Raw genomic sequence first — 27,825 nt, forward strand, 5'->3', positions numbered from 1 at the left:
GCAGTTGAAGAGAATACCTTGTGTGTTTCCCCTAGTTTATTCACTGCTGTCCTGAGAATTGTCCTTCTGCACCAGAAAGGTAAACCATCTTGCTGGTATTTCCCCCCAAATACACATTCTCTCTCCACCCAATGAACTTTCAATCCCTCTCTGCATCTTCAGATACCTAGGGAGACGTTGTTGTGGGATGATAAATGCTGTCAGAGCCTCCTAGAAGTTGGCTTCAGGGCATCTTCTGCTTTGAAGGGTGCATATTAGAAAACTTTGCAATTGCCTCCAGTCTTGGCTATTTCTGATGTTCTCCAGAGACAGCAAAGTCTTCAGTGTATGTTGTGAATTTTTGAAATGGAAAAAAAGAAGTTTAGGTTTGCTTTAGAATTTTAAGGAAGATCAAAAAGTTAATCTCTTTTACTCCTTCTCTTCCTCTCTCTCTTTGTACTGTATTCTCACAACATACTTCTACCAGTTCAGTTACAAATCTAGTGGCTGTATTCAAACAGCATGCTAAGCTTAATTTCCTTCCTTCCTTCCTTTGCTTTGCATTTTGCATGACCCAATCTGTTTGATTCGGTCTTCAGTGGTTCTCCTCCTATCTCCTGGGACGTTCGCAGTCGGTGTTGACGGGGGGGGCAGAGGTCGACCGCGAGGCCTCTCGCTTGTGGAGTCCCTCAGGGGTCGGTCCTCTCGCCCCTTCTGTTCAACATCTACATGAAACCGCTGGGTGAGATCATTCGTGGTTTTGGAGTTGGGTATCATCAGTATGCTGATGATACCCAACTTTTCATTTCGACCCCAAACCACCCCAGTGATGCCCTCGACGTGATGTCCCGGTGCCTGGAGGCGGTCCGGGTCTGGATGGGGAGGAACAGGCTTCGTCTCAACCCCGACAAGACGGAGTGGCTGTGCGTACCGGCATCCCGGGATATTCAGGATATCCCACCCCTCATTATGGGGGGTGAGTCATTACCTCCTGTAGATAGGGCTCGCAACTTGGGAGTCCTCCTAGATTCACAGCTCTCTTTAGAAGACCATATTGTAGCTGTAACTAGGGGGGCGTTCGCCCAGGTTCGCCTGGTGCGCCAGTTGCGGCCCTATCTAGACCGGGATGCCTTGCGCACGGTCACTCATGCGCTCGTGACCTCTCGTCTTGATTACTGCAACGCTCTCTACATGGGGCTACCCTTGAAGACCACTCGGAGGCTCCAGCTGGCACAGAACGCAGCCGCGAGAGTTGTGTCGGGGGTCTCCCGATACTCCCGTGTTACACCTTTGCTCCGCGAGCTGCATTGGTTGCCAGTTGTCTTCCGGGTGAGGTTCAAGGTGTTGGTAATGACCTACAAAGCCCTCCATGGCATGGGTCCAGAATACCTTGGGGAGCACCTGCAGCCGGCGTCAACTTCCCTCCGCCCAGTACGCTCCCACAGAGAGGGCCTCCTCAGGGTGCCGCCGGTCAAAGAATGTCGACTGGTGGCCCCCAGGGGGAGAGCGTTCTCTGTGGGTGCACCGGACTTATGGAACCATCTTCCGGTAGAGCTCCGGATGGCGCCCGACCTCCGCTCCTTCCGGCGCGACCTTAAAACCCATCTCTTTAAGGAAGCGGGCCTGGCCTGATGGGATGGGGTGGGTTTGTTATTATGACTTTAATTTTAAATTTGTACTATGGGCATTGTTTAATCATGTTTTAATAATTTTAACTTTTGTATCTGTCTTTTACGTATTGCCCTGTTAACCGCCCTGAGTCTCTTGAGAGAAGGGCGGTATATAAATTAAATAAATAAATAAATAAATAAATAAATAAATAAATAAATAATTTGTTGTATTGTAGAAAGCTAAAAAATGAACCAGTTGGGTAAAATTGGGTGAACTGTGTTGGGTGAAATTTGCCCTTAACAGAATAACAGAGTTGAAAGGACCTTAGAAGTCTTCTAGGCGAACCCTTCACACAAGCAGGAGACTCTCTACCATTCTGGACAAATCTCTTTAAAATTTCCAGTGATGGAGCACAACTTCTAGTGGCAAGCTGTTCCACTGATTAATTATTCTCACTGTCAGGAAATTTCTCCTTAGTCCTAGGTTGCTCCTCTCCTTGATTAGTTTCCATCCGTTGCTTCTTGTCCTGCTTTCCCCCTCGTCTTTGTGGCAACCCCTCAAATATTGGAACATTGCTATCATGTCACCCCTGGTCTTCCTTTTCACTAAACTAGACTTTGTGTGTAAGCCATTATGGTTCCGGTAGATGACACCAATTAAAAGAACTTTAAGGCAAGGCATTCTTCGTCAAAGAACATTTTTATTTGGCTACAAAATAACAGCACGTACAAAGGTGAAGCCAAGACTAAATTCCCCCCCCCCCAGTTACAAAGTTGCAAGTTGTAATTCCCACCCCAAGTAGATGTCATAAATCACATTCACCAATTGTTAGAAAACACGGGCACTCTTCCCAGTCCTCCAGCCTGGCCAAAATGTTATCAGCAATGACCTTGGTTCCCACAGGCTTGAATTGTTTTGGCTAACTGAAAACTACACCCAGCCTCCCACCCTTTCTTCCTCTAATCTCACTATGTGGCAATGAAGGCAAAGTGAAAATGGCTTCAGTTCAGTTTATTGCAGCATTGACATTAGCTCTTTTAAAAAGGAGCTACTGGCAACCCTATGATATCCATCCAGGTGTTATTGGGGAAGTGATTCTCCTTCGTAAGGCTGCCATGTTTGAAACAAACCCTCCCTCACTTCTTGCTCTCTTTCCTTGCAGGTGAGCATCTTGACCACCTTGGAACGGCGGTTCAACCTCCAGAGCGCCGATGTTGGCGTGATCGCCAGCAGCTTTGAGATTGGCAACTTGGTTCTCATCCTTTTTGTGAGCTACTTTGGTGCCCGGGGACACCGGCCACGTTTGATAGGATGCGGAGGGATCATTATGGCTTTGGGAGCCCTTCTTTCAGCTCTGCCAGAATTCCTCACCCATCAGTATGAGTATGAATCTGGAGAGATTCGGTGGCGGGCCGAAGGGAGGGATGTCTGCGTAGCCAATGGATCCACCAGCGACGAGGGACCAGATCCTGATCGGATCTGCAGGAACAGGACTGCCACGAACATGATGTATTTGCTTCTCATTGGAGCACAAGTCCTTCTGGGAATTGGGGCAACTCCAGTCCAACCTTTGGGGGTCTCCTACATTGATGACCATGTGAAGCGGAAGGATTCTTCCCTGTACATTGGTAAGTGATGAGCCTTCCTCGCAAAGGCTTTTAATTCATTTTATGATTGTTCACCACACAGAGTTGCTGAGATGGGCAGCCAAACATTGAATGAATGAAGGAAGGAAGGAAGGAAGGAAGGAAGGAAGGAAGGAAGGAAGGAAGGAGGGAGGTAGGGAAGGAAGGAAGGAAGGAAGGAAGGAAGGAAGGAAGGAAGGAAGGAAGGAAGGAAGGAAAAAAGAAAGAAAAAGAAAAAGAAAGAAAGAAGGAAAAAGAAAGAAGGAAAAAGAAAGAAAGAAAGAAAGAAAGAGAAAGAAAGGAAAAGAAAGAAAGAAAGAAAGAGAAAGAAAGAAAGAAAGAAAAAGAAAGAAAGAAAGAAAGAAAGAAAGAAAGAAAGAAAGAAAGAAAGAAAGAAAGAAAGAAAGAAAGAAAGGAAATGTTGAGGGTGATTCATTTTCCCATTTTGTTAACTACTTCTTCTAAATCAGAATTTTGTCTGATATTTTCCTGGGTAATTTTGAAAAGAGGATTTGGACAATCTGATTCTGCTTTCCCCAGCTCCCTTAATGTACAATACAAATCCCCCCCGTTTATAGTACATTAAATTGGTATTATAATGCATTTGCAAATTGGAATAATGTTCTGCCCATGGCACACTTAATACAACTAGAAAACAAGGAGAACTTTCTTTCCTTTCTCCTCTGACCAGTTCACATGGTTCACTAGAAATCAAACTAATTCCTGTATAAATGAATCATCTTTTTTTGGAATTTGCTCCTGAGGCAACTGATTTTAGATTCTCTCATTATTCCTCCTGCCTCTTTTGTTTTTCTTCTCCTAAAGGAGCTGTTGATTGATATTTCCAGTCTTTAGCTCATAAATACTGTCTTTGGAGCTCTGCCTTCATCCACCATCTTTCTGCACGGTGGACATTTACAGGTATATCTTAGGAAGTAGACAAGCACTTTTAGGAGACATGGAAACTAGCGAAGAATATATTGTGGTTGGGACCTCGATGCAATTGGAGTTTTGTATCTGATTTCAGTGGACTGTCAGTGTGGTGCTTTCATGGAGTTGGCTACGGTGGAATAAACTCTCTGGTGGAATTTGCAATGGATCCTTCTGGGCCATAAGGTTTTGGCAAGTGTCTAAACACGTCCACTTCTGTTTTCAAATCTAGTTGAGAACTCTTGTTGTCTGCCCAGAAATTACAGTTCCCATCTTAGATTTTTTTTTTCTGGCAGACTGGCTAGTGGTGGGCTTGTGAGAGAGAAGGAGCTGGTGTGATGGACTACAGTGAAGTGGAAGTTTCCCCCAAAAAAGAGGCAGCCCATTCCAGAAAGGGGAGCAAGACAAGAGGCAGAGGAAGAGAGTAAGGATAGGATAGAGTAGGGTTCCCCAATCTCCAGTCCCTGGATGAGTACCATGCTACGGCATGACAGCAACCAGGCTGCACAAACAAGCAAAGCCTCATCCGTGGGATGCAGGCAGCACACAAAACCCCATGCCTTTCCGGGCTGTGGAAAAACCTCTCTCCCCGGAACCGGTCCCTGGTGTCCAAGAGGTTGGGGACCTCTGGGATAGAGTAGGAGCCCTGGTGGCACAGTGGTTAGAGTGGAGTACTGCAGGCTACTTCTGCTGCCTGCCGGCTGCCTGCCATTTGGCAGTTTGATCCTGACCAGCTCAAGGTCGACTCAGGCTTCCATTCTTCCGAGGTCGGTAAAATGACGACCCAGATTGGAGCACGATGCGGACTCTGTAAACCCCTTAGAGAGGGCTGCAAAGCACTGTGAAGCGGTATATAAGTCTAAGTGCTATTGTTATAGCCACTCACGAGAATCTCCCAGAGTATACCTTATCCATTAGGCTGAAAATAGTAAGGATTTCATCTGGCGAGTTTCTGTCTGTTGTTGTAAACAAATAAAGAACTGAACTTGGGCTGAATTGCTTGGACTACATTAATAAGAGACAGGGTGGTTTGTCCATAATGGTTTGCAAGGGTAAGCCGATGGAACTTGGAGATCTACAAGAAGCAAACCTATTGCCTCTGAAATCCAGTTAGTTGGAAAACAACAACAAGGGGAGAACACTGTTGTCCTTGCATCCTGCTTGTGAGATCTTAGAAGCCCATCCATTGTGTTATGACAAATAAAAATAAATCAATCGTGACACATCTGGATTACAACACTGAGTATGAGGAGCTCCCAGATCACTGGGTGTTTGCAAATTAAAATATATCAATAAACTGCAGTGCAATGCAAAGTACCGTTCCTTGTGCATAATCTTTTCCTGGTCTGGAGATGCTTCAGCCAAATTCAACCTTCAAACGAATTTGGCTGCAACCATCTTCACTTCATTTTCGGTTGCCAGCTTACTTAACCTGAGGTTTTCCATAGCAAATACAAACTCAAGATTTATTAAGTTACCACTGAAGTGTGAAACTTAGCTGCAGGATGGTATTTGGCTTGGTGATCCTACATTACTGGAGATCCACTCTAGAAGTTGATCCTGGCAGGATTCGGGGTGGATGGGTGGCAGCCTCCAAATTCCACTGTCTCTGAACATGCTACATCCAATCAGCGATTTCCTTTCTGCTGCTTAAGAAATCCTCTCTTAATTTGATCTCAGGAAAAGAATTGTCTATTGCCAGGCAGCAGAATGGATATTTTGTGACTCACACAGAAAAGGAGATGATTTAGACCAGAAGAATTTTAAAGTTTGCAACAGACACCTTTAAGACTCGGAATGTTTTGTAAGATATCTCTGACAGGCTATGGAAGCTGCTTGAGTAGAGAATGAAAAATTTCCAAAATGCAATTGTTCTTTGTGCTTGTAATTGAAATGGCCTCGCGAAGATAACCATTCTGTTTGTTCAAGGCTGCTGGCATTTAACAGAACTAATTTTCTGTTAATAATCCTCTCGGGTTGACATCCGCAATTTGATTCATTAGGCAGATATTTTCCCAATGTTTTCCACGAGCCACATTTCTGCAGCCTTTTAAATTTTAGTCACATGGATCATTTGAGACCGAGGTAGAAGTGATTGATTACAGTTGTCTAAAGAGAACAGAGCTGCTTTTTTTTTCTTTTTCATTGCTCTAATGTTCCAGAATATTCTCACTTTTCTAATGTCATTGGCCCATCTTAACCTCTGAAATTGCCTTGTTCTTGGGGAATCGAAAACAAGTCTTGGGTGACGATCGTGATCGGCCCAAGGATTGATCTCAGCTTCTTCCTATCTGCACTTGCTGCCCTGTTGTTATTTTCCTGCCACATAACCAATGCCACGTATTGGTGATATGGCTGTTGTGTCATATGTGGGCAATTCACCACAATTCATTTAGAAAACATTCGGAGTTACCATGGCACCGATAGAAGTGACTTACAACTTTCAACTGTTGCAGGTTACTATGGTGATGGGGTCAAAGTTTGGGCGCTTGGCAACTGGCATGTATTCACAATGATTGCAGCCTCCCAGGCTCCTATAAGCATCATTGGTGACCTTCCCAGTTGACAACAAGCAAAGTCAATGGGGGGGGGGAGAGAAATGAGATTTGCTTAACGACCATGTGACTCACTTAACTGCTGTGATTCACTCATCAACCATGGCAAAAAAAGGTTGTAAAAATCAGTATGTCTTACTTAATGACCACTTGCTTAGCAGTGGAAATTCTGGTCCCTTTTGTGGTCTTACGTTGAGGACACCTGTATTTGACTCTGAAGAGTTGCTCAGATTTGCCCGTTTGGGTGGCCTTGGTAGTTTCTTGTATTCATAGACATCATATAAGGCCACACTTGGAATACTGCATCCAGTTTTGGTCACCACGATGTCCAAAAGATGTTGAGACTCTAGAAAGAGTACAGAGAAGAGCAACAAATACGATCAGGGGACTGGAAGCTAAAACTTACAAGGAACAGTTGCTGGAATTGGGTATGTCTAGTTTAATGAAGAGAAGGACGAGGGGGGACATGATAGCAGTGTTCCAATATCTCAGGGGCCGCCACAAAGAAGAGGGAGTCAAGCTATTCTCCAAAGCACCTGAAGGTGGAACAAGAAGCAATTGATGGTAATTAATCAAGGAGAGAAGCAACCTGGAACTAAGGAGAAATTTTCTCAGTTAGAACAATTAAATCAGTGGAACAACCTGCCTCCAGAAGCTGTGAATGCTCCAATACTGGAAGTTTTTAAGAAGAGACTGGACAGCCATTTGTCTGAAATGGTATAGGGTTTCTTGCCTGAGCAGGGGGTTGGACTAGATGACCATTCTTAACCATCCAGGTCGTGGCTGTCCAACTGGACTTTCTTGTTTGTTTTTTCTCTTAAAGACATTTTGCTTCTCATCCAAGGATCCAATTCTCATGAACTGAAGAAGCTTCTTGGATGAGAAGTGACATGTTTTCAAGGAAATGTTGGAAGTCCAGTTGCCTTTTGAAAAGCACCTTTGGATCCCTCGCTTAAGGACCATGTTGACAAACCTGGATTAGATCTCTCTTATCATTTCTTCATTTATCTGTCTGACTAGAAATGGATAGGTCTATCAACAATGCACTGGATTTCTACAGAACATCTGTTTCTCAGAACTTCTGTTCTCTTCTACAGAACATGTTTTACAATAACTGGACAATCCGTAGCTTGTATCCATTACTCTCTCTCTCTCTCTCTCTCTCTCTCTCTCTCTTTCTTTCTTTCTTTCTTTCTTTCTTTCTTTCTTCAGCTTTCTTCGGCTCTCTGTGGTCTCATTGCTGGTGATATCTCTTGGCCTCAATGAGTCTCCTCTTGATAGATCAACCCCCTACACTGGCTGGCAGTTATGTCAGCCAGCTATGTGTCAAATGGAATTAATTCAGAGGCATTTTCCCCAGGGCTACAAGGGTGGGGTCTAACTCTGCAGATCCTGGCAAGATCAAGGATGCACAAACTATTGGCAAATTTCCAGAAAGTATCTTCAGTGCTGCTCTTGGAAACTAAAAGAAGAATTTCCGTGCCCCAATTAGAGAAAGATTCTTATAGCAGAGATCAGCGTCAAATGCCTCTTCCTAGATTTCTCTCCACTTGGACTTAATTGGTGTTGCCAATGGACTCCCCATCTGACTCTTTGATGATGATGATGATGATGATGATGATCACTGATCAGAATTGCAAGCAAAGTTGCAAACAGAAGACTGCCCGTCTGTCTTTCCCTTCCATTTCTTTCTCAGCCACCTCACAATTTCTCACAAGCAGGAGGTGAATCAATGCAATCTCATTTTGGCTCGCCGTCCTTGGGAATCTATCCCTTTGCAGCTTAAAGTAGTATTTGCATTCTGATGTGTAAAGGAAAGCACATTTGCACAGAATAGCAATTCCGATCCCGCTGCCCCCCAGATAGAATTGGTGTGTGCGTGTGTGCCTGTTCATTCAGAATCAACTGAACCTCCCCCCCCTTATTTCTATGCTACAAACTCATTTATTCCATGTGACGTTTATGGTTATGATATCTTCTATGGATCATCTCAAGGAATGGAAGCTTGAGAGTTTTCTTCAAAACCAAACCTTGTCTAGAATGGAAGGGAAGGGAATGGAAGGGAAGGGGAATAGAATGGGAGTGGGAATGGGAATAGAATGGAAGGGAATGGGAATGGGAATAGAATGGGAGTGGGAATGGAAGGGAAGGGCATGTGAATAGAAGTGGGAATAGAATGGAAGTGAAGGGAATGGGAATGGATTGGGAGTGGGAATGGAACAGAACAGAACAGAACAGAATAGAATTCTTTATTGGCCAAGTATAATTGGACACACAAGGAATTGTCTGTGAAGGCTTTACGCTAGAGAGCAGGCAATATTCCGCCCACAGGCAGCAAAGCAAACTGCCTGCTTTCAGCATCATCTTTATTTCCAGATAAATCCTCCCAGGCTCCAGTTTTTAACTAGGAAAATAATGAAAGAACCCGTGGAGCATAACCTCTGGAGCATTTCCCATTTCTCAACCCAAAGAGGCAGGCCAGACCAACAAAGACACCCCGTGGAAGGCTAAAAATGACTATAATGATTGGTTATAGTAACAGAATCTGTCTGTGCTTCTTCCTCCTCCTTCTCCCTCTTTTATATTCATGTGATTTTTGTGTGTGTGTGTGTGTGTGTGTGTGTGTGTGTGTGTGTGTGTGTGTGATGTTTTGAAAAAGCTCCCTCTTATTTGGACTGAAACAAAGATCTGTTTTCATTGTTTGATAACTGTAAAACTTGTTGATTACTCTCCTAGGCTATGCCTTGCTGATTTAACTGGATCAAAAGCTCCTTATAGACTGTTTGTTCCTTTCATATAAAACATTTTATGTTCGTACCTCATTGATAGCACTGTGATAGAAGATATAAAATATTGAGCTTGTAGACTAGATGCCAAAGATAGATCCCTCTCTCTCTTCTCTCTCTCTCTTTCTCTCTCTCTCTCTCTTCTCTCTCTCTCTCTCTCTCTCTCTCTCTCTCTCTCTTTCTCTCTGTGTGTGTGTGTGTGTAACTTCCATATTCCTGCCAAGTAAATTATGTGGATTTGTTCATGAGATCAGCCGCAGTCAAACTCAACCTAGAGATGTTTCTTGACTTTTTATTGCAAAAGGCACAATATTTTTTAGGGGAAGTGCTTGACCACATCCTTTAAAAAAAATAATTTCTAGTAATAACTTATCCGTCGTTCCCAGTTTGCACATCATTTCCCACGTCTGCTAAGGAGCATGCTTTGACTTCCAAACCCTGCAAAACCCTAAGGTGCTTTGACTGGTTTTATCTTGGTTAAGTGAATGGTGCCTTCCATAAACCAAGATTAAACAAAGCCTGGTTTAGGAGAATACCTGAACTTGGCCTTGGAGAAGGCAGGCGTTTTTGAATAGCAAGTTGAACAACCGGAAGGCTTATTCTCAGTGTTTACATTTTCATACAGTTAAACCACAGGTCGGCAACCTGCGGCTCCGGAGCCGCATGCGGCTCTTTGAGCCGTCTCTTGCGGCTCCCAGCCGCCCGGTGCGCGCGCACCTCTTCCAACGGGCAGTGGTGCGCGCGCACCTCTCCAAATGGAGAGTGGCACCGCCCGTTTGGAGAGGTGCACGCGCACCTCCCCGAATGGGCGGAGGTGCGCGCGCACCTCCCCAAACCTTTGGAGAGGTGCGCGCGTACCTCCGCGCGAATGGGCAGCGGTGCCGCTCTTTCAGGAAGCCCGCCGCGGCCCGTCTGTGAAGCTGCCGAAAGCGGCAGCTTAGCAGACGGGCCGCGGCAGCTTCCGCAAAGAGCGGCGCCCCTGCCCATTCCGAGAGGTGCGCGCGCACCTCTCCGAACGACCGGAGGTGCGCGCGCACCTCCCCAAACCTTTGGGGAGGTGCGCGCGTACCTCCGCGCGAACGGGCAGCGGTGCCGCTCTTTCAGGAAGCTGCCGCTTTCGGCAGCTTCCTGAAAGAGCGGCGCCGCTGCCCCTTCGCTTTCGGCAGCTTCCTGAAAGAGCGGCGCCGCTGCCCCTTCGCACGGAGGTACGCGCGCACCTCCCCAAAGGTTTGGGGAGGTGCGCGCGCAACTCCGGTCGTTCGGAGAGGTGCGCGCGCACCTCTCGGAATGGGCAGGGGCGCCGCTCTTTGCGGAAGCTGCCGCAGCCCGTTTGCTAAGCTGCCGCTTTCGGCAGCTTCACAGACGGGCCGCGGCGGGCTTCCTGAAAGAGCGGCACCGCTGCCCATTCGCGTGGAGGTACGCGCGCACCTCCGGTCGTTCGGAGAGGTGCGCGCGCACCTCTCGGAATGGGCAGGGGCGCCGCTCTTTGCGGAAGCTGCCACGGCCCGTCTGCAAAGCTGCCGAAAGCGGCAGCTTTGCAGACGGGCCGTCGCCATCGGGCAACCGGGAACCGGTTCCATCTCATTTTTTAAAAAATGGCAGCCGCGTGCGTCTGCGCATGCGCAAAAAACCTTTTTGCGCATGCGCGTGCATGGACACACGCACGCGGCTCCCTCTTTTTTTAATTTGTGATGGAACCGGTTCCCAGTGGCTCTTTTTCTTTTTTAGGTTGCCGACCCCTGAGTTAAACAGAAAAAAAAGAAGTAAGAGGCACTGAGTATTTGAAACCTTTCAGAAAACAGGTGGAAAAATCTTACTTTGGATATAAATTTCTAATGTCAATTTCTAATTGCTGGCTGGTGTCGGGTCCAATCCCAGCAACGAGGCAATAAACTCCAGTTGAATTATTTTATTCGCTTGCATCTAGCAGACAGAATCTTGCCAAACTAAAGCTATAACTTTCAGAGCTACTAGATACAGTATATCCTGAGAGAGCCTAGAGCAGTGATAGTGAAACTTTTAGAGACCGAGTGCCAAACCGCAACCCCAAACCCACTTATTTATCACAAAGTGCCAGGGGCGCATCAGCATTGTGGTGCCCTCTGGGGGAGGGGGGCAGGGAGGCGCCTCTGAGAGCCACCTCTGGCACGCAAAAACCAGGGGTGCAAAAATGGGCCACCGTGCTGCAAAGTGCAAAAATGGCCGCTGCCGGGGCACGTGGTACAGTTACAAGGCACTGCACCATTCAAGAACGGGGCAAGGCTAGTGCGTATCACGCAGGCACTAGCCCTGCCCCATTTGCAGCACATGCATGCTCGCGGTCCCTTTGCGTGCATGCATGCATGTAAACTGCTTTCCCCTCCTTTTTCTTCCATCCCACCAGTCAACAATGGTTGGTGACCTCTGCTCTACCACCTCTACTTGAGCTTGCTACTTGGCCGCTTCGCCTCCTTTGTGCTCGGCGAGACTCCTGCTCTGGGCGGCGGTGGTGGCCTGATGGACCGCTGCTGGTGGCGGTGTGCGTGCCAACAGAGAGGGCTCTGGCATGCGTGCCATAGGTTCGCCACCACTGCCCTAGAGTATAGCTACCCAGAATTCTTCCCCACTTCCCCATCCAGCTCAGAACTGCACAGTCTGTTAATCCGGGTCTCTTTCTGGGAACGCTGCCTTGGCCAAATCCTCCCCCTTCGGTGCTTGTTCCATCACACTGGGATAGACTATTGCTGCATTCTTCTAGCTCTGCTTTAAGTTGGAACATGAAGCGACAGCTAAGCAATTAATTGGAAACCTCCTTTCCACGTGGAGCGGGAAATGGTTAGGGATGCTTTTATCTCAAATTAAAAAGAGAAGCACACTGCATCATGGCAGATCTGAGCCTGCGGCCTGCTGCCGCGGTTACTCTACTTCCTTTAGCTAAGAGCTTTTCTGCAGAGTGAACTGAGGTGGGCAGCAAGCAGAGGATCAAACCACATACACAAACCATGGATCAAGCCTCCTGTTTTGCAAGAAGACTGAGCTTTTTTTTTTTTTTTTTTGCTGATGCACCAATCAGGGAAAGTCCCCTTAAACTGAAGATTGCTGTTAGAAACTTCTGCAACCCGAATAGGCCTTAATGTGTCTATTTTGCTCAGGTGATTTGTACCAGAGCAGGTCACAGTCTCCCTCTGGGGACATTCCAGGCAGCTCTTGACTTAACAGCCGAAATTGAGCCAGGAATTTCTGTTGCTAAGTGAGATAATTGTTAAGTGAGTTTTATCCCGTTTTTATGACCTTCCTTGTCACAGTGATTAAGCAAACAACTGCCATTGTTAGTAACGTGGTTGTTAAATGAATTGGGCTTCCCTATGGAGTTTGCTTGTCAGAAGGTCACAAAAGGAGACCCCGGGACACTACAACCGTCATAAATATGAGCCAGTTGCCAAACATCTGAATTTTGATCACGTGAAGTACTAATACCGCTTTACAATGCCTTGGTAAGGCCACACTTGGAATAGTGCATCCAGTTTTGGTCACCACGATGTAAAAAAGATGTTGGGACTCTAGAAAGAGTACAGAGAAGAGCAACAAAGATGATTAGGTCACTGGAGGCTCAAACCTATGAACAATGATTGCTGGAATTGGGTATGTCTAGTTTAATGAAGAGAAGGGTGAGGGGTGACATGATAGCAGTGTTCCACTATCTCAGGGGCTGCCACAAAGAAGAGGGAGTCAAGCTATTATCCCAAGCACCTGAAGGTGGGACAAGAAGCAACGGATGGAAACTCATCAAGGAGAGAAGCAACCTAGAACTAAGAAGAAACTTCCTGACAGTTAGAACAATTAACCAGTGGAACAACCCACCTCCAGAAGCAGTGAATGCTCCAACCCTGGAAGTTTTTAAGAAGAGACTGGACAGCCATTTGTCCGAAATGGTGTAGGGTTTTCTGCCTGAGCAGGGGGTTGTACTAGATGATCTCCAAGGTCCCGTCCAACCTGATGATGATGATGATGTGCAAGGGTCATAAGTATGAAAAATAGTCATAAGTCACTTTTTTCCCGTTCGAACAGTCACTAAATAAGCTGTTGTGAGGGCTACCTGTATTACATTTGGACCAATCTCTGAAAGACATATTATGTAGCCACATGTCTTGTTATGTCACTTGAGCAATGCAGGGAGGTGTTTTTAGCCTGCTCCTGGATATCCAGGGTGGGGTTGGGCAAAGGGGACAGATGTTGTCACACATATCACAACGTCATTGCTCAGATGGTTGCAAATCATCTAACTATATAATCTTATCACATTTAATTGAGGGTATCATGGTGTGTGTGATGTTGTGGTGATTTCTCCTGGTAACTTTGGGGAGTGTTGTCTTGGGAGATTCTCCGTCATCCAGGTCATGGTTCTCCCAAAGCTGCTTTGTTTTAGGAGGCAACTGGACTTCCTTTGTTTTCCCTTGAAGACGTTTCGCTTCTCATCCAATAAGGTTCTTCAGCTCTGACTGGAGGGGAGGGGGAATGGAAGGATTTATATTCCTTGCAGTCAGCTGGTCATTTGTCTTCTTTTAGAGAGTCATTGAGGACACCTGGAGGTTTACCTGTGTCCTTAGGGTCACCTGAGTGGTGGAAATGTTTGGGGCCTTCTTGGAACTGCTGAAAGGACTGTGTTGTAGACTGTGCCATATCCCTCCCTCTCTGTTGAGAGAAGGCTGTTCAGTTTTGACATAGATGGCCGCCTCTTTCAAACCAGCGGTCCTCTCTGTCCCAAATATGGACTTTGCTCTTCTTCAAAAGAGTAGCCTTTTTCTTTCAAATGCAGATTTTGGGAGTGTTCTGCATTTAATAACAGGGTCCCTGTAATGTATTGGGCCTCTTTTACTTGAACTGTTCCACATGTCTTTGAATGCTGCTTGAGATTGCTTAATCAGGGAGTCTGTGTAATGGTCGCAGGCTGCCTAGACATGCAGTCTCCAGGACGACCATTGGTTGGCTCTAGGGCGGGAATAGGTTCCTTCAAACCTATTGGCCGCCACCTAGTGGCCAGCAGTATAAGTAGCTGCGTAGAAGCCTTGGTTACTAGTTCAGTTCCTGTTATTCAATAAAGCAATGTTCCTGCTTGAACTCTCTCGCCTTGTCTCCTGCTTGCAAGAAACCCAGTACACAACAGTCCTTACTTCTGTTTCCAGAACTAAAGTGATTTTTACCTTTTTAGATTTCCTTTACAAAAGGAAGAGAAAGCAATAAAAATAAAACAGTAATAAATCACCAAGATTGCCTGATTCAAGCTGATCCTTGATGTAGGGTTGCTTGGGATACGTGTGCTTAGTTCCTTTCAGAGACAAATGCCCTATTGTGCGCTTACCTTCCGTCAAATGCTTTATCTATTTGGGAATTACCCTTGAACCATCCTTCCCTTATGTCAAACGGTTGCAAAAGCCCCACCTCTTTTCTGCATCCATCATGATGCTGTGTACACTTTAGAAAAGAACAAAGCTTGTGTTTCAGTAGGGATCTCTGAAAAGAGCTGAGTTTGCTACAACACGCTGCCCCAAGGCGTTGACCCAGGTTTAATATTGACCAAAGTTATCCTGCTCTCTGAATTCTCAGCTGACCTGATCAGATTAAACATGCTGTGTAAACAGAGTCCAGGGATGTCCACAGGGTAGAGAATTATTATTATTATTGTTGTTGTTGTTGTTATTATTATTATTATTATTATTATTATTATTATTATTATTATTATTATTATTATTTTAAATCAAGATGCCAACATGATTGCACCATCCAAAACCTGCCTCCATTTTTAATTGTATTATGATCGTGAATGTCCATGGAGATTCTCAGTCATCCAGGTCACGGCTGTCCCAAAGGTTTCCTCTTAAAAAGCACCTTTGGGATGATCATGATTTCCCTTTTCTCTCTCCCTCTCTCTCTCTCTCTCTCTCTCTCTCTCTCTCTCTCACACACACACACACACACACACAGAGAGAGAGAGAGAGAGAGACTCAGACTCAGACACAGACATCGACACAGACACACACACACACACACACACACACACACACACACACACAGAGAGAGAGAGAGAGAGAGAGAGAGAGGGAGAGGGAGAGGGAGAGAGAGAGAGAAATACAGTCATTTTAGAAGAATTTAACTCTGGCCTCGTGAAGGAGGATGGAGTGGTTGCTTGGCCTTGACAAAGGAGAAATAGTGAGAAAGAGACTCAAAACAGCTCTGCTGTTAAGGAACGCAATTCCCTAAAAGGGGGCAGCAAAGATTTCAGATAGAATTTCAAGACCCTGTTGATAATATATGCTACAACAATAAAATAGCACTCATAGAATCTCTGCAGAGTTTGTTTCTTGATCTGACTAGGCTAAATCCTAAAGTTAAGTTTAAAAAAACCGAACAACCACATAAATGCCATATTCACTTCACCTGCCATGTCCCAACATTGTATTGTAGCTTAACGCATCCCCTGAGACACATCACCCTTATCAAGGACCAGGGGGGACATGATAATAGTCTTCCGATATTTGAGGTGCTGTCGCAAAGAAGGAAAGGAAAAGAAACTTATTCTCCAAGAAGCAATGGATGGAAGCTTATCAAGGAGAGAGCCAACCTAGACCTGAGGAGAAATTTCCTGTCAGTGAGGACAATTAACCAGTGGAGCAACTTGCCTCCAGAAGTTATGGGTGCTCCATCGCTGGAGGTTTTTTAAAAAGAGATTGGACAACCATTTGTCCAGAGTGGCATAAGGTCTCCTGCTTGGGCAGGGAATTGAACTAGAACAGGGGCCCCCAACCATGGCAACTTTAAGACCTGTGGACTTCAGCTCCCAGAATTCCCTAGTCAGCATGCCTGGCTGGGGAACTCTGGGAGTTGAAGTCCACAAGACTTAAAGTGGCCAAGGTTGGGGACCCCTGAACTGGAAGACCTCCACGGTCCCTTCCAACTCAGTTATCCTGTATTCTTATAGAATGCAACGGAGGGAGAACTGAAGTCATACAACTCATAACCATGTTACCTGACAAAGTGGTTTGCAGGTGGATTTGCAGAACTGCGGGGACCAAAACTGGGAAGTGACTCTTATCTACTTTTCAGGAAGCGTAATCAAGAAACGGTTTCGCCGTAGCCTGCTCCCTTTTTGTCTCTGTGTGTGATGCTTATTGTATTCGAGGAAAGGTTATTTCTCTTGGAACATTTCGGATGCAAGTTGTTCTGAGAAGCCTGGCTAACGCATATTTTTATTGCCCAGGCTGAAGGCGCCTTACTCAAAAGGTTGTGCCTTGGTCATAAAGAGCTTGTTGTTGTAGCAAGCAATGTGTGCATTCTCCTTTGTTCCAGAACAATGAGCTGATTATGTATTTTATCCCTCTCTTTCTCCTCTGCCTTCCTCCCCTTCCACCTGGGAGATCTGTGGGCCTGGTAAGATCATATATTTAAAGTCCACAGCACCCTTGTTTGGCCAGCTTCCTGAGGCTTCTTAACTCCTGGTGCTTAGGTTTGCAACTGGGTTCTTCTTATTTAGACTCCCATGTTGTCCATCTCTAAACAGGTGGTTAGGGATGGAGCCCATGATCTGAGGCTACAGTTCTCCAAAGATGGAGTACAGATACCAGGCTGATAAGCACGACATTTTGAGGGAATACTGTATCATAGCCAAAGATAGATGAGAAGGATCTTCAATGGAATTAGAGGAAGTCACCACGCGTCTTGGTAAATACTTGGATTACAAAACAGTTTGGGCTACAGAGTAAAGGCTTCTCATTCAGCCTGGAATTAAGGAGAAAGTTCCTAACAGTGAGGACAATTAACCAGTGGAACAGCTTGCCTTCAGAAATCGTGGGCGCTCCATCACTGGAGGTTTTTAGGAAGAGACTGAGCAGTCACTTGTCTGACAGTGGCGGTCTAGTCTCTTCCTAAAACCCTCCAGTGATGGAGCGCCAACAATTTCTGGAGGCAAGCTGTTCCATTGGTTAATTGTCCTCACTTTGCGGAAGTTTCTCCTTAATTCCAGGTTGCTTCTCTCTTTGCTCAGTTTCCAACCATTGTTTCTTGTTTTGCTCTCTGGTGCTTTGGAGAATAGTTTGATGCCCTCTTCTTTGTGGCAGCTCCTCAAATACTGGAATACTGCTATCATGTTACCCTTATTTCTTCTTTTCTTAGGAATAGGATTAGGAATATTGTCTTAGAAAAAAGGCAATGAAATTATTATTGTGCACAATTCTTGATTCGAGGCCAGTTTTCTATCTTTGAGTACCAGATGCTCCTGTCCAGTTATGGGAAAGGACTCATGTATACTCTTTGTAGGAGATGACCGGGCTGAGCCCAAGGGAGGGCTCAAATGCGTTATCAGTCATGAGTCCCTGCATGCCCACAAAAGATCTTAAGCCCAGCCCAGGTTAAATTCCTTCTATTCTTATCTCCTGCTCATTTCCCTTAATCATTAGTAGCTCAGATTCTTGTAGAGAGCTTAAGCTTACAATAAATCTTTATATACATTTGAGCTGCCTGGATCTCCTGATTTCCCTGGTGCCTGACACTATATGGAGGTACTGTGCTCAATTGTTGATTCCAGGAAACTGAACTCCATGTTCCTTTGGTCTAATTCAGGGAACCTCAAACTTGGCCACTTTAAGACTTGTGGACTTCAACTCCCAGAATTCTGGGAGTTGAAGTCCACAAGTCTTAAAGTGGCCAAGTTTGAGGACCCCTGGTCTAATTGAATAGGGACTACTCTCCTATTCTTCTATTATTCTGACCTTGCTTTCAGAGGTTACTCTCAATCTTTCTCAAGTCATATTTCTGAGGGCATTTGAGAGCTGAGTTTCGTTCATTGTTGGGTTTCATCTCCATCCTGATTTCTTCCCCGATGGCTCCTAATGATTTTGATGTAATAACTTTCCCAGGGCCGTGATAAATCCAGCATGGACATATGTGATTAGTATTTTTTTTAAAGTTATTTAACTTAGGAAATGAAATGCAAACAAGCCTGGTTTGAGCTAAGCCAATGTTATCTGTAATTAGTGGATGTTGCAATTATCCTGCACTTGGATCTTATTAGTGCCCAGCTAATTACATGCAGCCCTTGTAATTTAATCCATCTGAGTATCCGAGATAACAAATGGAAAACTTGAAAGAGCTTTATAGGCCATGTCTATGGTCAGTAATGATGGTTTCCATGGATGGGCGAGTAGGGTTAAATTTGAGTAATACATAATCTGTCAGGAATATGGTCAGGCCCTGTCTTTGCAAAACAGACCTAACATACTGTCCTTTTAAAACAAACAAAAAAAAAGGCCCAGCCTCTCAATCCACATGTCAGCCATGTGACTCTGCCCATGTTACATCATTCCTCCACCCATTGTTACCTTGCCCCTATAAAAGTTGTGGCACCTGGCCACCAAAAGATTACACACTTCTGTGTACGTTTCTTAGAATGTATTGACATTCTGGGAGTTAGTCAACATTTGGCTTCCAGTAAAGGGCTATGGTGTTTTGGTTTTTTCGTACTTATTTGCATAAATTTGCTTGAGTTGTTTTATCATATCATACTGGTATCACATCATATCATATAGGTTATAGGTATAGGTTTTGCTGCTTGAGCAGGGGGCTGGACTAGAAGACCTCCAAGGTCCCTTCCAACTATTCTAATGGGATATATCATATCATATCATATCATATATCATGTATCATATATATCATATAGGTAAAGGTAAAGGTGCCCCCGCATATGCGTGCTAGTCGTTTCCGACTCTAGGGGCCGGTGCTCATCTCCGTTTCAAAGCCGAAGAGCCAGCACTTGTCCGAGGACGTCTCCGTGGTCATGTGGCCGGCATGACTAGACGCCAAAGGAGCACGGAAAGCTGTTACCTTCCCACCGTAGTAGTCCCTATTTTTCTACTTGCATTTTTACGTGCTTTCGAACTGCTAGGTTGGCAGAAGCTGGGACGAGTAACAGGCACTCACTCTGTTACGTGGCACTCGGGATTCGACCCGCCAAACTGCCGACCTTCTGATTGACAAGCTCAGCGTCCTAACCCACTGAGCCACTGCGTCCCTTACATATATCATATATATCATATATCATACATCATATCATATCATTTGGAACGTGGCTCAGGATCCCAAAACAAACAAACTCAATTGGAATTCCAGCAACAAAGTTTTATTTAAAAAGAAGCATTTGCGAAGGCTTGGTGAGCTGAAACACACGTAGGAGTTCAGCCACACCTTAAAGAGCTGTTTGACACATTTTTATATCCCTGACGCAGGTTCCCCCCTCCCCTATCGCACTCAACGCCCCTTCCCCAATCATCCGATAACAACTCCGGACCGCCGAAAACCACTATGCCTCCCATGTTCCAGGAAGCCCCTTTGTGGACATCCTATCTATCGCCATCTAATTTTCTGTTAACAAAGCTCGGCTCCTCCAGTTATTTCTATATTTCCTCTGCTCGCGGTTTCAGTTAGCGAGCAACTTCTGCTTTTCTTATTTGTATATAGTTGACTTGTCTGACTTTATGACTTTCAGGTGGCTTCTTCTATAGACCTTTAGACTCATTAGAAATTTCTGAATAATAATCTACTCCTTTCAATATCATATCACCTTCCTTCCTTCCTTCCTTCCTTCCTTCCTTCCTTCCTTCCTTCCTTCCTTCCTTCCTTCCTTCCTTTCTTTCTTTCTTTCTTTCTTTCTTTCTTTCTTTCTTTCTTTCCTGTAATAGCAGCAGTAACTTACTAATTGATTAATCTCGTGACCATATTAAAATAAAAATAAAATATAGGATCTATTTGCAGGGTGAACCAGATAAATGAAAATACAGTAATAAAATACATATGTGATAAATACAAAGAATCAGTATTCAGATACACCAACTTAAAGGTTTTTTTTTAACCAAAAAGTCCATATTTAAGACTCTCTGTTTAAAAATTTATCTTGCCTAGAAACAGTTGAGAGTAACTACAGGATGGATCATATACATTATTGTGTTTTTCATGATTAGTTTCAGCCTCTCATTTACTAATACGTTGGTAATTTAGACCATACAGTCCAGTAGTACTTCACCTTTTTCTAAGTACTGAAATGGATAGCCATTTCTTTATTTAACGTTTTGGAGAGCAAGGGACTCTAGACATGCACAAATTGAAAATAGAACACCATGTTAAAAAAGTAATGTACAGAGGAATAAACAAGGGATCTAAAATGTTGGGGAGAAGAGTTTTATGATGTACCACAATAAATTATGAATGATTAAATAATCATAAGTCAATATAACCTAAACCACCACATAAAATTATAAGCTACAAAGATTGAGTCAAAACTGAGAATCTGTTCCGCTTTAAATATCCCATGAAATTAAGGTATGAACTCTGTAAGTTAAAAAAACAACCCATAAGTTTTGAATGGAGTACAAATCCACCTATTAAGGCATGGTTGTCAGGAATGGTTTTCACTTGAATTAATTTCTGTGTCAGATTTATTTTAAGGTTTTCTAGATTTACAAGCTACTTTTGTAACTTGGTTAACTCTTCTTACAAGCAGAAAATCAGACAAACTTTGCACTAAAGCCCTAAATCAGAGGTCCCCAACTTTTGGGGCACCAGGGACCAGTTCCATGGAGAGAGGTTTTTCCGTGGACCGGAGAGTGTGTGGTTTTGTGTGCTGCCTGCATCCCACGGATGAGGCTTTGCTTGTTTGTGTGGACTGGTTGCTGGCATGCCGTAGCCCAGTACTGGTCCACAGACCGGGGGTTGGGGACCCCTGCTTTACAGCATCATCCCTGTGGAGATTAGACTGACCCCCACTTTGACATTCTTTCACAAAATCCTGAAGATCTGTTTTTTGCCAATAGGCCTGAAGACCTCAGAGTGGGATGGAGCACAACAAGTGGCTTATTTCAGAATAACACAGTTGGAAGGGACCTTGGAGGTCTTCTAGAACAGAGGTCCCCAATCTTTTGGGCATTGGGGACCGGTTCCATGGAGAGAAGTTTTTCTACAGACCCAGAGAGTGTGTGGTTTTGTGTGCTGCCTGCATCCCGCAGATGGGCCTTTGCTTGTTTGTGCGGACCAGTACCAGTCCACAGACTGGGGATTGGGATCCTCTGCTCTAAATGATGTGCTTTCATTTCCCTGCTGGTGTTTCAGATTTTTAAAAGTAGGACAGAAGGATCCCAACACCATCTCTCTTATTCTTCGGTGTGATGGCCAAATGAATTGAGTGGGAGTAAATGGTGTTTAGAGGGACACGGTGGCTCAGTGGGTTAGGACACTGAGCTTGTCGATCAGAAGGTCGGCAGTTTGGTGGGTCGAATCCCGAGTGCCGCGTAGCAGAGTGAGCGCCTGTTACTCGTCCCAGCTTCTGCCAACCTAGCAATTCGAAAGCACGTAAAAAGGCAACTAGAAAAATAGGGACCGCTACGGTGGGAAGGTAACAGCGCTCCGTGCGCCTTTGGCGTCTAGTCATGCCGGCCACATGACCACAGAGACGTTCTCGGACAAGCGCTGGCTCTTCGGCTTTGAAACGGAGATGAGCACCGGCCCCTAGAGTCGGAAACGACTAGCACGCATGTGCGGGGGAACCTTTACCTTTACCTAAATGGTGTTTGCTTCAACCTCATCTTTTATTTTTAGGAAATTAAGCGCTGATTAATAAATGAGAGAAGGGAAGACAAGACTTTGCAAGTTTGCCTTGCCCCAGTTTTAGGGAGGAATTATTGAGTCTGTCATCTGTACTTCTACAGGTAAGTCCTTCATGGACCACAATGGAGCCTCAAATTTCTGTTGTTAAGGGAGACGTTCGCGAAGGGAGTCTTGTCCCATTTTACAACCTTTCTTGCCACAGTTGTTAAGTGAATCACTGCAGAATCGCTGCTTCCCCATGGAAAAATTGCTTGCCAGAGGGTCACAAAAGGGCATCATCACGTAACTCTGGGACACTGTGAGCATCATAAGTAGGAGTCAGGTGCCAAGCATCTGAATTTGGATCCCATGATCGTGGGGATACTGCAGTGTTTGTGTGAAAAGTCATTTTCTTCAGTCCCGTTGTAACTTTGAACGGTCACAAAATGAACTGTTGTAAGTCAAGGACTACTTGTGTAACTGTCTGGTTTGTACGGCAACCAAACAGGACAAGGACAGACTCCAACGGATAGTTAAGATGGCGGAAAGAACAATTGCAACCAGCCTGACTTCCATCGTGGTCAGAAGGAGGGCTGAGAAGATATCTACAGAACCGTCACAACCTGGACATCAATTGTTTCAACTCTTCCCCTTGGGACGCCACTACAGGGCATTGCATGCCCGAACAATTAGACACAGGGACAGGTTTCCCCCCCCCCCCATGCCATCACTCTGCTGAACACCTAATTCCCACAGTACTGTCTTATGTCTCATTTCCTATTGGTATTTTAGGATTGTGTCACTTTGTTGTTTGTATGTACCCTGCGAGTTTCTGCGCCAGAGAAAATTCCTTGTGTGTCCAATCACACTCGGCCAATAAAGAATATTCTGTTCTGCTCTATTCTTTAAAAACAAACAGACAAACACAACCCTTTAGGGATCTAACCTCCTTATAAGGTCTGGCTAGAGTAAAGCAGGTGATCTTATTTTAAAATCAATACACTCCTCAGCTTAGCATTACACCTGTGATTTTCATACAAGACTTTCTTCCTTTTAATCAATACGAAGACTCCAGTTCAGGAGCACAATCTCCATGCGGTTACTGAATGAGCAAAAGCCATTGTGGCCTATTGATTTTTATTTTTTTTACCCTCATTCATCCGGCAGGTCTTGTGTAATTGAACAACACGCAGACAGAGTGAAAGATGAGGCTTGCAGAAGTGGGAATGTCCCTTCGATTCACTCTTTGCTCCAAAAGATTTGACTGGCATTAAATTAAGAAAAAAACAAAAAGTTGGCCTCTTCCCAAAAGCTGATGCAGCTCTTAGAGCTTTGCAAAGGATGTGGCCAGCTTAGGTTCTTTCCCCCCCCCCCGCCCCCAGGATGACAGAAGGGGAAATAAGGAAAGAACTGGTGGTGTTTTATTCATTTAATGAGATGTGTGTTTGGTTTTGATTTTGTTCAGACATTGTCCACTTGTTTTCTCTGGATTCTCCCTCCCTCTAATGTTTTTGCAATGCATCTTCCAACACTGCAGTTAGCCAGCAATGCAGTCTCCCTTCCTTGACTTAGACTAGAGGAGATCCTTGGTTGAAGGCACAGGACATAGAATCACAGGGCTAGAAGGGACCTCAAAGGTCTTCTAGACCAACCTCCTTGTCAAGGCAGGAGCTAATTTTCAAAGCACACGTGCGTAATAGGATAGCAAGGCCTATCAGGTCACCCCTATTTTTTCTTTTATTTAGACTAGTCCAGGGGTAGGCAACCTCGGCTCTTTTATGACTCATGGACTTCAACTCCCAGAATTCGAGTCAGCTGACAGGAATTCTGGGAGTTGAAGTCCATGAGTCATAAAAGAGCCGAGGTTGCCTACTCCTGGACTAGTCAAACCCAAGTCCCCCAGCCGTTCTTCGTATGTTTTAGTCTCCAGGCCTTGAATCATCTTAGTTGCTCTTCTCTGAATTTTTTCTAAACTCTCAACATCTTTTTTTGTGGTATGGTGACCAAAATTGGCTGCAGTATTCCAGGTGTGGTCTTACTAGGGCTTTGTATAGTGGTAGTAGTATTTTGCGTGATCTTGATTCTATATTTTTGAATCTGAGGAGGCCATCAAAGTGGAGGCTGAGGGTCCCACCGAATCCCTACCGCTAAATTCTGAGATAGTCACCTCTCATAATAGGCCAATGAGATGCACAGTTGCTAAGTGACCAAGGAATGCTGGCACGTTATTGGAGGAGTTAGGAGAAAGGAAGGGAAAAAAAAATAAAACCAGAAATGGGAATGAAATATCTAGAAGAAAATGTGCGAGGCTGAAGCTTCCCTGCGCATGTGGATTGGTTTCCGAACATTTCGTTACCAGGCTAGATAACATCTTCAGTGGAGTTGAAGCTTTAAACCCTCATCCTACACCCAGGCTACATCATTGTGAAGAGGACGTGTGTGGCAGACTGGAATTCTTAACAAATCCATTCCATACTGTGACATTTTGTGGCGGGCCTTGCTTCCTGAGGGTCTGTGCCAACATCCTACAAGTTTCTTCCAGTTAGACATTGGAATGCATTGTCCTCCCTAATGGTCAGTGGGAGGGGGGGGCATTTGTGCCTTGATACCTTTTGCTCTTCCCCCAACCCTTGAGGGGGGCAGGGAGAGAGGGAGGCAGCACCCTTGCAAATGCGGTGCATTGACTTGGTGCCAACCATCTCCACTTTTATTTATGTATTTGGACCCTGCCTTTATTATTTTTTTACAAATAACTCAAGGCAGCGAACACGCACAATATTCCATTCCTCCTCCGATTTCCCCCACAATAACCACCCTGTTAAGTGAGTTGGGCTGTGAAAGAGGGACTGGCCCGAAGTCACCTAGTTGGCTTTCATGGCTGAGGTGGGATTTGAACTCATGGACTCCTGCTTTCTAACCTGGCACCTTAACCCAGGGGTCTCCAACCTTGGCACAAGAACTGTGGACTTCAACTCCCAGAATCCCCCAGCCAGCATGGCTGGCTGGGGAATTCTGGGAGTTGAAGTCCACAGGTCTTAAAGTTGCCAAGGTTGGGGACCCCTGCCTTAACCACTAGACCAACTTTTTGTCTCTCCGGGAAGAGCACTTGGCCATTACCTGAGCGTTTGAACCTGCATGCAAGAAAAGTGCTTGGCCGGGTGCCTTTTGTATTTCTGTTGGCAGCCCTTTCCCCCTGCTGTGATGTAATTAATTGAAGCATCCAGCATGTGAGATTTGTCAGCCCACGAGGAAGTTACCATCCGTTGCAACTCTGGTCCAGCCGGGTTATATTTTATTTGTTTGGTCCATGGCCAGACGTGACGTTAAGAAGAATGACTAGACGGCAGGGGTTCAATCCTAAAGGAAGGCAGAGCCTGGGCAAAGAGGTGGAAAGGACTTGGTGAAAATCAGTTTAATGGAATTTCATATACCCTTAACCTGAATTAAGGGGCGCAATGGCTCAATGGTTAAAGATGCTGAGCTTATGCTCTGGAGAGCTGACAGGCCAGGTTTGAGACCTCCAGATGACGGGGTGAGCTCCCGTTCCTTTGCCCCAGCTCCTTCCCATCTATGAGTTTGAAAGCATACAATGCAAGTAGATTAATAGGTACCACTTCAGTGGGAAGGTGTATAGCCAAAGGACCACGGAAAATATCTTCGGACAATGCTTGCTCCCTTGGCCAAGAAATAGAGATGAGCACCGTGTCCTAGAGTCGGACACAATGGACAGGGAAACCTTTACCTTTTTTAAAATCTTAAGCTGACTTAAGTAAATATAGTTAGCTTGGCTGAACTTCCAGAAAACCTTTCTAGGGGAAAAGGGAATGTTCCAGGATGTATGCATGGTATCAGAATATTCTGTTATCAGACCCTGGTTGATCTGGTGGGAATCTTCTTTCTTTTCCAAGCTGCTTTTACTTCCTTGGCTGAACAAATCAACCAGTTCAAACAAATGAATGCAGAGGCCAGGTAGGAAGTATGAAATGGAATGGACAGGGATGATTGAGGCTAGGCTAGGATGCGGTGGCTCAGTGGGTTGGGACGCTGAGCTTGTAGATCGGGAGGTCGGCAGTTTGGCGGGTCGAATCCCGAGTGCCGCGTAACAGAGTGAGCGCCTTGTACTCGTCCCAGCTTCTGCCAACCTAGCAGTTCGAAAGCACTTAAAAATGCAAGTAGAAAAATAGGGACCACTACGGTGGGAAGGTAACAGCGTTCCATGCGCCTTTGGCGTCTAGTCATGCCAGCCACATGACCACGGAGACGTCCTCGGACAAGCGCTGGCTCTTCGGCTTTAAAACGGAGATGAGCACCGGCCCCTAGAGTCGGAAACGACTAGCACGCATGTGCGGGGGAACCTTTACCTTTTTATATCTGCAGGATGTGGTGAAGAAAAAGTCAAGAGGGTACCTGTGATGTTATGCTTAAAGCTCTGCCTCTACTTGCATCACAAGTAGCCAAACCTTGTATACCCCTGTTTCTAACGTTTCACTTATTTGGTCTTAAATGCTGCACTGTTTGGTGTGGACAGGTAGAGATAACCACCAGGGTAGGGAAAGCCACCAAGAAACATTAAAAAGGTCGACAATCAATGGTTGGTCATTCCTGGTAGCTCATGGAGTACATCCAGGGAGAACCAGGTTCAAGGGCGACCCACATCCATGAAAATGCATGGGCATGTTGGGCCAGTTGCTCATTGTTGTAGAGTCCTTGTCAGGGAGATAAAACTGGGGGCTAAAGTCCTTATATGAGAGTTTAGAACTCTTGGAAGAGAGAAGACATATGAACCCAACAAGCCAACGTATGGATTGCAGTTCATCTGGTTCCTCCTCTTGCATTCCATAATTTCACCCTTCTGTCACATTAACAATTACATTTTTTTGGCAGCCACGTTGGATGGAGTTCCAGGATTGTGTCCAAGAATTTTTAGGAGCCATATGTGTTCCTGGAACTCAAATGCGCTTGTGCCAGATTGGAGACTCAGCCTTGTCATGGGCACACTTAGCGACGATCAAGGATGTCCAGTTTCCTCTGGAACAACTGAGTCAAGCTGACAGAGAGAGAGAGAGAGAGAGAGAGAGAGAGAGAGAGAGAGAGAGAGAGAGAGAGAGAGAGAGAGAGAGAGAGAGAGAGTGCTCTGGGCCTGAAGGAGCTCAGCTTGGCTTTTTCAGGAACTACGACTTCCTCTGCCAAGATACAAGGGGACGAGGCAGCTGTTCCTTGCCTGTCAGAGTGCAGATCTGTGGCCATTATAAATAGAAGCATGAAACATTCTTCTCTGGCCTCAGAAAGGTGAAGTCCCAGCAGGGCAAAGATTGTGTCAGTGTGCCGCTTTGGGTGCTTTGCAAAGGAGTTTCACACCCTGATCCTCCCCCCTTCCCAGGGCCTTCAGCAGTAAATTGCAAATTGAAGAGCAGCCTGGGATGATTACACTGTGGCAGGCGGTCTTGTAAATTGCCTCTCTTTGCCTTCCCCGGGCTGGAAAGAGATACACAAGAAGGCTAAGAATTTACAAATGCCTTGAAGGTGGAAGGATTTCTCATTGGGGGTGGGGGGGTGGGAGGACTTTTATTGCTGGGTGTATGTCCAGCATTTTCTCTTGGCCCACCATGACTCCAGGGAGACTCTAAAACCCTCCAGGGCACTTTTCTATGTCTCTCCTAGTCAGCGCTTGTCCGAGGATGTCTCCGTGGTCATGTGGCCAGCATGACTAGATGCCAAAGGTGCATGGAATGCTGT

The 27,825-nt window shown here is 45.3% G+C and overlaps 1 protein-coding gene across 1 annotated transcript in view; it reads left to right on the forward strand.

Moving 5' to 3' along the window:
- The window catches only part of SLCO3A1 (solute carrier organic anion transporter family member 3A1), a 121,744-nt gene that overhangs the window by 31,124 nt on the left and 62,795 nt on the right, over positions 1–27,825 (forward strand). Inside the window, exon 2 of the mRNA XM_083371409.1 lies at positions 2,753–3,218. Coding sequence (XP_083227535.1) covers positions 2,753–3,218 — 466 coding nt within the window. The remainder of the gene's footprint in view (positions 1–2,752; positions 3,219–27,825) is intronic.

This window comes from Vipera ursinii (assembly GCF_947247035.1).
Source record: "Vipera ursinii genome assembly, chromosome: 11".
NCBI classification, from domain to species: Eukaryota; Metazoa; Chordata; class Lepidosauria; order Squamata; family Viperidae; genus Vipera; species Vipera ursinii.